This window comes from Lytechinus variegatus, chromosome 6, assembly GCF_018143015.1.
Source record: "Lytechinus variegatus isolate NC3 chromosome 6, Lvar_3.0, whole genome shotgun sequence".
NCBI lineage: Eukaryota > Metazoa > Echinodermata > Echinoidea > Temnopleuroida > Toxopneustidae > Lytechinus > Lytechinus variegatus.
In genome coordinates, this window is record NC_054745.1 from 21,526,834 (window position 1) to 21,539,221 (window position 12,388).

The window sequence follows — 12,388 nt, forward strand, 5'->3', positions numbered from 1 at the left end:
CACCCTCCTCCCCCCCTTCCATTGAACGAAAATTGAAATTGAAGTCAAATTCAAATTTCACTTTAATTTTTATAACACATATTCTCTGTGTAATTCACCCTCTGGCTGTGGAGCAGTTTTCACAAGAACTGGTGAAGAGGATCTCAGTGTAAACCACACTATGGTCATTCAGACCTGGTTTCACCAATAGGTTAAGATTGAGATTTTCTAGTTTAATCTGATGATTAATCCTCGATTCAGGCGACCCCTTTTCACAAATCTGCAAGTCATGGAATGAACTCTATGGGACTGTTTCACAAAGTATCTTGTCATTGATTTTCACCGACCAATTTGCTCTGAGCCAATCATATGAAAGGATATCAGTAGCTTGTAACAATAGTCAGTGAAAATCAGTGAATGTTTGTTTCATGAAATGCATCCCAGGTTGCTAACAAGAGTACCCTGTGTATATTACATCATGTAACAGAATGATGGATAAAATGATAAAGTTTTGATGATGTGATTCTTAATGATATTAAAAATATAATCTACTACTGTAAGCATAATTTTCTTATCATTGTCTTTTTTTTTAATGTATTTTGTATATTATACATATAGTGAATAGGTTCGAGTGCGATGGTGTGAGATTTCGCATGAGGTGAAAGAAAGATGCTCTATTCAACGAGGCGATAGCCAAGTTGAATAGAGCGTCTCTTTCACCAAATGGAAAATGTCATACTCTTGCTCGAATAAGAACATTCGTTATTTGTGTCGTACAACGCCTTGGAAGTTACTAAGTTAGCAAAAATACAAACGATAATATTTCTGCCTCTGACATTCGGCTTCCATGTGCTCATGTACAGCAAGCTAATTCGGTGTTGTACAATATAGAATGTGATACAATATAAACTGTTTTAATAAGAACCACCTGTCTAGAAGCTGCATCTGCCTTTTAAGACTATGTGTAGTTTTTGTTACTCTTGAATTTTCCAAGTTTGAACATGTGTCCCTTGGGTGGTCTTATATATTTGAAAAGTTCCAAAAGCTCCAGCGACAATTGCTCCACTGTAAATTCGACACACAACTAGAATCAGTGACACATTTACTCCTGCGACAATTTCTCCGGGCTTTATTTCATCTAAGATGTAGGGTTAGGGTTGCAATAGGGTTTTATGTTAGGTTTAGGGTTAAAGTTGGCGATTCCGTTAGTGTGTGGAATTCACAGCGGAGAAATTATCGCCAGAGCAAATGTTGTGGAACCATAGAATCACCAGCTTTTTTAATCTATTCCCGTTCTTAAATCTAAGATAAAACCCTATTCTAACCTTGACCCTATATCTGCAAAGAAATAAAGCCCTAAGCAAAAATGTTGTGTATCCGTTTTAAAAGATAAGTTAACTATGTAATACTCTGCACACATTTTAGTAGATTTTAAATACCAAGAGAGAGAAAAAAAGAAAGTTAAAAAATGAGAGAAAGAAAGATAGAAGAGAGGGAGAGTTCAAGAAGGAAGGAAAGAAAGGCGTATGCTTTGTTTACTTGTCATCTTGTCCTCTCTTACTTTCACTTCATTTTATCCTTCTATTTCTTCTATTTTATTCCTCTCTCTTTTCTCCTCCCCCCCCCCCCCCCTCCCCTCTCCATCTACTGTACTTCTCTCTTCTCTTAACCTCTCTTCCCCCTATTTCCCCTTTCTCCATATTCCTCTCTCTGCTCTCATTAACCCCCCCCCCCCTTTCTCTCTGTCTTTGCCCCCACCCCTCTCTCCACTAAAATAACCATTCTAAGTTTTCACACCATAAAGCACATATTAGTAACCTGTTTAACCAACAAAAATTCAAACCAAACAAGAATGGGTCATAGCAATCCAGCTTTTCAACATTCATTTATTTGATATTTTTTTTCTCTAAAAACAAAATCACTCTTTAAGTAAGTTCATATACGCAATACACCACAAGGCTTGACAAACCACCAAAAATGAAGAATATCTCAGGGTTTTTTTTACAGAATTAAAAGATACTTTTTGCAAATTAATAGGAACGAATACATGTACTTCTCTGTGAAATTCCAAATCATAAATTCTTTTAGATATACAGACAGTGCTTCCAAGAATTTATGCTCACACGTATTGTAACAAGACTGCACATCTATGTTGCTTTTGTTCTATATTTTGAGAGTAAAACGGGTGGAAATTTCTTTCATGTATAAATAAGATACTCCTTTTATACACTCAAGTTAAATACAATACAGCAGCGGGCATGCAGTTATAGAGTGTACTAGCATACAGCAACATCACATTATTTTTTGGCTATAAAATGTACATGTACTTCATAAGTCAAAATAAGTGCAATTGTAATTCATAAGACCATGATTCATGAATTATTATTCCTACATGATTTCAGCCACAAAAAATAACATTATATTATTTAAAACAAGAAAATTTTAAAAGCTGACTTTAATACTGGAAAGCCTGAAAATGGACATTAATTATCCTATTTTAGTAAAAATAAGTCGGAACTTTCAAATTGGCTATTACTACTGGCCAGTGAATGAAAGTTGCATTAGTAGCTCATCAAGTGCAGATCAAGAGAAATGATTACAAACGTGAATTTCCGTTGAGAAATTGTAATTTCACAAGATATTTTTCGGCAGTAACGACTACGTTTCACTAAAACTTTGCGCAAAGGACACATCTACCCGATTATTTACAGTGACAAAGAGGGCGCCAGACAAGAAAGAGGTAAAGAGAGAGAGAGTGATTAAAAAAAAGTAGTTTCAACAGATTTCAGACAGAAAGTGAGAAAGAAAAAGAGAAATTTAAGTATTATCACCAAGGCATATTAATCTATATACAACATCAATTTCTATGATAGATAGTTTCATTTTCCATTCCAGTGATTTTGCAAACATTTAAAACAAGTGCATACAGAGATTATTCTATCATACATGTGCATTGTAGCTTTGCATACTGAGCAGAGACTTTTACAGGAACTATGCACTGCCATCAGTCACAATGCTTGTTATTTCTTTATACAGTAAAAGGGTTTAGTTTCTGCAGACACCAACGTTTTTAGGAGAGTTGCACGAAAGGAAATGATCGCACAAAAGTTATGAGTGTATAATGCATATGAACACGATGACCTATGTACGTATCTCTTTGGTGCAAATCTTTACAGCGCTGCTTTCCAGGAACAGGCGATTCATGGCTGGCTTGATAAAACCTTGTATCTCAAAATTCAAATATTTTGATGACAGTTCAGAATAAGCTGGATTTTAGAATTAAAGCAAGGTAGCAACCTTCTATTGTTTCAAAAGAATTCTTCATAGGTATCAAGAGACTGTTTTTCAGACAATATGAGACCGATACCATTGCTATACGTGTATTTAAAAGCTGCCCTCAGAATTTTAAATTTTGAGATACGAGGTTTTATCAGCCCAGCAATTTAAAGGCTTTTGTGTTTCACTGCAGTATATTTGTAGTGCATACGAACAGAGGACCCCTGCAGTTAGGGGCCTGTTTAATTAAACTTGTTAGAATAACAAATGTGCAATAACGGTTACAAGCTACTTAAATTACTCAATTTGATTGGCTAATAGCAAACTTGTAGAAATTGTTCATTTGTTATTGTGACAAGTCTTTATAAAATGGAACCTTGGACTCCAATTCTCCTTGACATGAATGCAACACGCACTTGCCCGTCGCTAGGAAAGAAACTTGATATACACCAAGCTCTCATGCGTGGTAACATTCAGGTATCTCCGTGCAAGAAAAGTTCGCAATCGCATTCGTGCAATTAGCGTCTTCCTTATCATGAAAAAGGCCGTCATAAGAGACACATGAAAGCTTCATGTCTTAAATTTTCCATGCGAACGGGGCCTACTTAAGCCTCAATGTGCATGTGGCAGGCTTGGCTGTAGATAGCGCACTTCGCTACCATAGGGCATCTACGTTCCTTCATCACTAAACAGCCACACGTGCATAAAAGAAAATCCTTTCAAACAACAAACAATGGGAAGAGTTTGCATTGATGGAACACGACTTTGAATTTCGCCAAATACTTTTTTCAGTTTTCGGTATAAAAAATGATCTATCAACTGAAACATTGATCTTTTAGTACTATCTATGTACTGTAATCCATTTATAAAAAGAGAAATGATAAACATAAAACAATCCTTTCTTATATAATACATGAACCATTTGATGTAAAATTATCTACAAACCAAATAGAGACCTATTTCAATTCAATCAACATGCACAGGAAATAAAAATCTTTGTAATTTGAAAGAAAAAGTAATCAGACGTAAATCTATGATAGCTGAAACTCAGACACGATCGAATAAAACACTAAAAGTTTTTAAGTACAAATGAAACAACAACAAACAACTATCCCCCCTACAAACGCACCATTTGTGTTTATAATGCTTAATTTTCATTATACAATGTATACATGATTATCTATATTTTGTTTAAGTAGCAATTACACAATGACATCCACCTTAACATTCATAAATGATACCATATCCCCAGGCGTAAGAAAACTCTCACTATAAACCTATGTGCCATATTTCAGGGAAAGCTACACAATGCTATATGGCAAGTTTTTGAAAATTCCTTTGCCCTGTAAGGGCAGGCTCCTGGGTTTATAACAGAATTTAAGGTAAATACCGGGCATATACATTTAAGATGATGTGTAACTTTAGGCAAGACAGAATATTTTCCTTGCCTTCATTTTTTCCCGTTGTAATAGTAGCATGATTTTAGAAAACATTGGATTTTACATTCATGATTCCACTTCAATAATATTCCAATCAAATATTGAAAAATATCTAATGCATGATAATGATTTCAGTACATAAACATGATTTTTTTTTTATTTGTTTGTTTTTATATCAGGTCTATCAAAGTTCATATGTGGTGACATTTTGAAGTGACCTTACTTAGACTGCTATTATGATTTCATACTTATTTGATTTCATAATTTCATGTGTCAAATGCTTTGCAACACACGCATACTACTAAGGACAACAAACTTTACCTTGCTTGCACAAAATATACGCAAATTCTTCACTCCCTGGGGAGCATTACATATCGTTTGCCAATTTGCCACTCCTAATTCTTACTGATGCGGACAAGTTTCTCACAAAAGAGCACCAGAAATCAAGTAGGAATTAACCTCAAGCCTCCCAGATAAACAAGAAAACACTACAGATTCACAATGCCCCTGTTACACTTTGATTTCCTATCAATCATTTGGATAGGCCCTGTTTTTCAAGACTCAACATTTTGATTTCTCGAAAAAATGAAAAATGAATGGAATGAATATGAAGAGGAGAGATGAAAGCACTGCAGATAGATAGCACTCTGTCGTCTTTTCCTCATAAGAAGAAATGAAATTCAACTAAACTTTGCGTTCTTCGCCTCAAAGATACGTTGATCTTGTACAAATATACCAATCATTACAGTTCACTAAATTGTTGTGTCGGTGCAAGAACGCCCTTAGTAAAACATTTTTGTGCACCGCATCATTGCAGAAATGCCCTCATTCAATAGTATGGGCAGATGATAAATACTGTATAGCCTTTCCATTGCCTCATAACCAACTTTCCTGACAAAACACTGTCCCATTTGGCCCAGACTTCACAATTTCCATATACCACTTAAACATTTACATATAGTTTTGTAATCCACTTTTCCACACAATATCCTCTCATCCTTCTTGGCAGTGCAAAAAAAAAAAAACGAAACCCTTTAGCATTTCCCTCCCTCTTTTTATTTACACAAGCTTTTATACAGACTAGGGGCCTGTTTCATAAAACTTGTCACATGTATAATAACAGTTAAAACATACCGATTCCCCCCCCCCCTTTTTTTTGGGGGGGGGCTACAATCTATGCATGGAGGGTGTGGTCCTTACGAGACCAGGGTGTGGCATGGTGAAACCAGTAGGGGATCTAATTGAAAGAGATGCTTGACGTGCCTCCAGGGGGCGCCATAATCCTTTGGCCACTCCTCTTGTCCTTGTGGTCATCGACTTGGCGACCTGATAAAGTTGAAACAGAAAGGGAGAAAGAAAAAATGTAAATGCAACATAGATCTTCTTTTCAAGGAACAGTATGAAAATAGCGTACATGTATCAATTGATAATTGACATAATCAATTTAAAATGTAGTATATATTTATTGTCAACTGTTACTGGAAAGGGGCTCTTCCAGTGCTTTAGGGAAAGAAAAGATGAGAATCAAAAAATTGGACAATTGATCTCTGTTGCTATGTCAGGCCTCATGATATCATTCTAATTCCTTGTCTTCCTCTTTATTCTACTTTCAAAAGACACACTAATAATGATAACTGCCTTATTATCAGATGAAATTGATTTTATTTTAAACCTCATGTCGGGAGTCCTCTACAGTTACGTTGATTATTCTTTCTGTAAAAAATTTTCCTACTTTATCCACAAATCCATACCATCAATGTGATTTTTTTTTTAAACTCTTAATACACCTGAAGTAAAAGCAACATTTGCTTGTATTTCTTTATCATCTACCTCATCCTGTTGGAACTTTCCTACTTTATAGCAAAAAGAATAATCATTTAAATATTATCCACTAACTATCTTGGAAAATCATCAACGAAGTAGCAAATGCAGCAAAAAATACTGAATTTGAATATCTTTTTCCACAGAAGTAAATTCACATCATTGGGACAAAGTATTTTTTATGCAAATTAGGTACATTCTAAGAGAACGGGGTAGCAATGACCCATATCATATGACGAGATTTCTGTAAAATAGAAGAGGAGATTACAAAAGTTGTAAAAGTTGTGTTCAGCTGTAAATATCTAGCATATCTGTCAGCACACCCGTATCTCTTTATGCCCCCCCTCCCCTCCTTCCCTCAATCAAGATTTGAAGAAGTGCCCCCTCATAAAAGTGATTAAGCCCCTCCCATAACCTATTTTGAGGCTTGTTAAATTAATTCATCAAAAATCACCAACTCTGAACAGTGATAAACAATGATCTGAGCATTTCTTAACTTTAAAAAATATAAAAATTGTATAATAGATAAAAGATTATTTGAAATAAAACCATTCCAAACATCAGATACTACAGCATATTGTACATTTTCTCTATTCAATACTAGATAAATGATTTGGTGTTCTGAAAAAGTCACTCGGTGTTGAAATGGAAAAGAAATCAAATATAAGTTTGCATACAAAATAATTGCGCTGATAAGGGTGACTATATGAAAGGAACAATTTGCAAATGAAAAATAAACTAGGCATTTTAGCTAAAATTTAGCACAATTGGGGCTTTAAATCATGTAAACTTGTAAAATTAAACATAAAATGAAGTAAAGTCTGTTAAGCAGGAGTCCTGCTAATAAGACCCAAAACATGTTTTTTTTTTAATTAGGTGACTTTATACTTTTCCAGGTAAGGGGTTGCTAAACCAAATATCAAAATGCATTGCAACTTAAGATGGGATACATGATAAGAAGGGAGGAACTTTTACATATGTAACAATTTTGACAAGACATGTTATCTTTTGAAAAATAAAATTACTTCTCGCAGCAATACATATAATTCAGCCAATCAATTCCAAAATTTAAACAGAAATATTGATATAAAAAAATAATAGCTGGTAATCAAAATTATTGCTGAGTAAAAACATAATATCATCAAATTAAATTTGAGAAATGGCATGTCAGGTAATCCATCAGAAAAGTGAAATAAAACAAGTTTGATATATAAGTTAGTTGATTATTATACAGTCCTCCTAATCAACTAACTTTTATATAAATTTGTTTTATCTATCTGTTCTGAGCAATTCGGGTGCAAATGCGCTCCAAGCCCCCATGTATTTTTTTCCCCTACAAATTGACCATACTCTATCGACATTATTGTTACTTTATTTATATCGTACAAACCAAGTTGGATTTGTTTTTTAATTTTATCTTTTTTAATACACCACTCAAGACATTAACCTTAAGATAGATATCCAGCCGGGGGAGGGGGGGCATGCTTGAGCTCACACGCACACACATAGCTAACAGATATTTGCTCCTTCAACAATCAAACCTCGGATTTATAACGGAAAAAAAAGTAATGAACTCATCCTTAGTATTAAGAAAACAATCTGATTTAAAGTCAGTTGTGTGACAGCATTCAAGGGGAGCGAGTTATTATCTGCTAACCCCTAGACTTTGTGAAAAGCATTGGAAATATGTGTAACAGAGGAATCTTTAATAGGGGGGAAAGCAAAATCGGACTTGGGCCAAGTCCGATTATTCTTCTGCAACTGTCAGGCCATGGATAGTGAGATAATGAGTACACTATAAGACATTTTCCTCTGGCAATACATAACGTCTGCTAACAAGTCATAAATATCCATTTCCGTGGTTCAACCATGTGTGATTTTCATAGCTATAAATGTTGTCAAAATTTCCCATGAAATCAGACTGCTGTCCCATTTTGGTAGCCTTGCTTAGCCGGGTAATGATAATAGCAGGGCCCGATGGGAGAACAGTGTTCGGAACTGAAGTGGCTACCCTGGGTAAATAAACCATTATTATCATCATTATTTTGTGAACCTAGAAACGGAAGAAACTTTCAACGCAAATCCACTGGTTTACTTCAAATTGACGATGATATTCAAGAACTAATGTTGGAGAAACAAGTATCATTCAAACAACGCACATATATACTACAGCTACAACACTACATCTATACTTACAGACAAACAGGGGGAAACTAGTGGCCTGGTTGTTTGGTTGGAAAACCAAAAATGCAGTGAAAGTTAGTACAGTGAGAGTAGCAAGATGGCGGCCTACGTGTGCACATGCTATGTATTGGTGTGCAACTGGGAGCTATCTACTACGGTATGTATATTAAGCTCTGTTGATGTAGAAATCTACACTACCGGAAAGGGGTAATATGCTATTAACATCTATAATTGATTAAAATCTTACTAACATTTCCCCATAATTAATACATACATGTATGCACTAATTAATGAGGGAAATCCAAATTAACCCAACATACATGTAACCACTATTTCAACAAGCTCTGATCATGAAATCTCTGTTTCCCCTAAAATAACACTCTCCTTCCTGTTTGATAATAAGCTTTGAAAATCATCTCAACAATGTCTTATGGAAATTTTCTCTGAAGAAATATCAGTGTTGAGAAAAGTCCCAAAACCTTTGATGGTGGAAAATACTTATTTCAGTTTTTACTGCTAATTTCAGTTACATGTACTTGCTTTACAATACTATATCATGACAATATTTCATCAGGAAAGAAATATTAAAGTACTATTAAACAATTCTTTCAGACCCACACATTAATCTATATAGAGCAGTTTTCATCAATAATTAAATAAAAGTCTAAAGGGATCTGAGACTCTTCTGGTTTTGAATCTTAATCCCAATCTTAATCCCAATATAATCTCCCTACTTTTTATAAAGCCCAATACCAGACAGAGGAAAATAAACGTTTATAGATCGAATTAATACTACCAACATAAAATCATACAAGCAAATATGTAAACAAATATGAAACCATAGAGGGGGGAAACAAGCATAGCAAAGCAAAGCAAATCATATCACAGGCACACACGCAACTAAAATCATAAAGACTGTGCTAGAGTTTGGGAGGAATATATTCCGTTTCTGTCAAATTATTGCAAAACATTGTGTGATCGATTGGTTTGTATAATCTTGAACTCTAACTTAACTATAAGGGGGTGGGGGACAAATAATTTTGAAGTTTTATTGTGAAATACAATGTACAAAAAGGTATGAATTGAGTTCATCAATTACCATCTAAATCTACATCTTGTGCTACCTGTTTGAACAATTTGATCAGAATATATATATGCACACCATCATCTTATTATAACATTTCTATAATTTTAAAGTCAGTTGAAGGATAGGTGGAAAAATCTTGATATATGATAAGTTGTGCACGACACACGACCAGTCATCTATTTGACCTGACACGTGAGTTTTCTTGTGACCGGTTGGTTATAAGTAAATTATAAAGACTGGTCACGATTTTGGGATGAGGTTGTTTTATCAAATAACCATGAATACATATCACTATCTTTTGAAACATATAGTCACATTGCTCAGGCATTGGAATAACCACCCACACTCGTTACCTTTGAAACAGCCCAAACATATCTAGAACTGTCCATCATGTGAATAATAATAATATGCAACATTTATACAGCGCTTACATACAAATGTTTCTAAGCGCTGCATACTATTACCCTGGCTTTAGCACGGCAATCCTGATTGGATGCTTGCGCATTCAAGGAATTCCTTCCAACCAGGTACTACACCTGGGTGGAGAGTGGCAAAAGTAGACAAACAGCCTGCCAAAGGATGCAAGTGCTGTGGTGGGATTTGAACTGTGGACCTTGTGGTTCAAAGTCCAGAACCTATCCACTGAGCCACAACACTCTACAATTTCTTCCTAATTCCCACGATGTACTCTAATGTATAATAGAGGGGTGTGAGTGCTCGAAAATAAAAATAGCTGAAAAGGGGCTAAAGAGTGTTGAAAAATTAGCTGAAACTGAAAGAGCTCCCATAGTATTCCTTAAAAACAAATCCATCCCCATGGTGTATATTTTGACGAGGGAGACAGGGAAATAGAAGGATATACTGACAACTGCACAAAACAAGGCTATTTTATTTTCATACTGATCTAGGGATGCACATCGAATACCTTTTTTGTAGTGCTGGGTCGGATAGCTACATGCCATCTCTGAGCCGAGAGGGGAGGGGATAAAAATTAAGAACAAATTTTAAAATCATCCTCTCTCGAATGTATGCAATGTCGACTGGAAGAGGACCTCACAAATCATACAGGAATATAACAAATGAGGAGAAAGAAATGAGGCTTATTTCAATTTAAGGCCATCAGAGGACATTGCTGTTGACCCGCCTTGATGCCCCTCATACAGGCCCTGGAGATATTTTCCTTATTTTTCTTTTTGTTTTGTATTATAGAAATATTTCCGTAGAAAAGTGGGCAGATCCTATAAATCATATAAAAATATAAAGAAAAAAATCAATGTTAACTGTAATCTTCCAATTTGGTGTTTGTTTTGATTTTTCTTTTCTTTTTTAATGGTTGAATTTTTGCACATAGAGATTAAAATGCAGAACCCTATATTTGGTTCTATCATGTGAATATATTTCTGGCATTCCACTTGTGACCAGTAAATTAGATCTGGAAAAAGAAATCTGGTTGGTCCTGTCATTGAGCTCATTAGTACCAGAAACGAATCATCATGCTTCACTTAAACTTGCCCGCTAATAGGAAAATCAACCCTTAGAAGAGCCATATCTTGCAACTGACCATACTGTACTTCACCTGGGTCGGGTGCGTCAAAGGTACATGTAGATATACGTCTTGCCAAAAAGCATAGGGACTCTAGAGCATATAGTATTGACCCAGAACTACTTCAAAGGCAGAACTAATAGGGTTAGGGTCAGGCCAAAGCGTGTCAAATCAGTTACAATCAAAATAATACACAGGGTCGACACTGATTAAAATTCAGCAGTGTATATACACAACATACATCAGATAGCTCAAATAGGGAATAACAATCAAGGCCACAACAAACTATCCCTTTTCCTGTTGGACATAAATATAACATAAACATCTTTTTTTTTCTTTAACAAATGTAGAGCTTAGTTCACAAATTGCCCCATAGGAACTTTAAAAATAAATTCAATTTAAACATGGCATGCTAGGGAGAAGCACTGCTCTGCATTTAAAAAAAATAAGAGAGAGAGAAAAAGGTGCCCCTTGTCAAACATGCATCTGTGAGTGATTGATGAAGGTTAGGAAATACAGTATTTTAGTCCACTGTTATTATTTTTTAAAAGGCAACCTGCCATGCTAGTGTTACTAAAGCATATTTGATAAGTGGTAACAAAAAAGGAGTTAATGGGACTAAATGTTACTGATCATATAGAGAGGAAGCCTCAACTGAAAAGGTCACTGACCTTCAAACACTATATCAAATAATACAAAACAAATACAGTAGACCTTGCAAAAGCCAATTCACACACCACAAAAAGAAAAAGATAAAAAGTCAATATGCATAAAATTTGAAAATTAAATGGTCAGCTTGATCTATGATAGTTTCTGATGTAGATGGAACTCAATAGATCATAAAATGCCTATGACCTTTGACACAAGTTTTTCATAGGTCAATACTTGCTCAACAATGAAATGACTGGTCTACAATGACCTTTGACCTTACAATTCACTGTTCTATGTGTGTTGACGTAAAGGTTGACTGTATTCACCAAATAAGACAATCTTGCTACCTAACAGCTGGTTTAGACTAAATAAAGAATAAATATTATGGACTGGTGTCAGAGGTCACAA

At 35.1% G+C, this 12,388-nt stretch overlaps 1 protein-coding gene across 2 annotated transcripts in view; it reads right to left on the reverse strand.

Moving 5' to 3' along the window:
* Nucleotides 1–1,845: 1,845 nt before the first annotated feature.
* The window catches only part of LOC121417195 (dihydropyrimidinase-like), a 53,022-nt gene continuing 42,479 nt past the window's right edge, over nucleotides 1,846–12,388 (reverse strand). Inside the window, exons 16-17 of one of the 2 annotated variants that reach the window (XM_041610808.1) lie at nucleotides 10,712–10,750; nucleotides 1,846–6,020 (exon numbers count right to left, since the gene is read on the reverse strand). In XM_041610808.1, the coding sequence (XP_041466742.1) occupies nucleotides 5,932–6,020; nucleotides 10,712–10,750 (128 nt within the window). In that variant the 3' untranslated portion in view covers nucleotides 1,846–5,931. The remainder of the gene's footprint in view (nucleotides 6,021–10,711; nucleotides 10,751–12,388) is intronic. The other variant, XM_041610809.1, reaches the window with a different exon arrangement.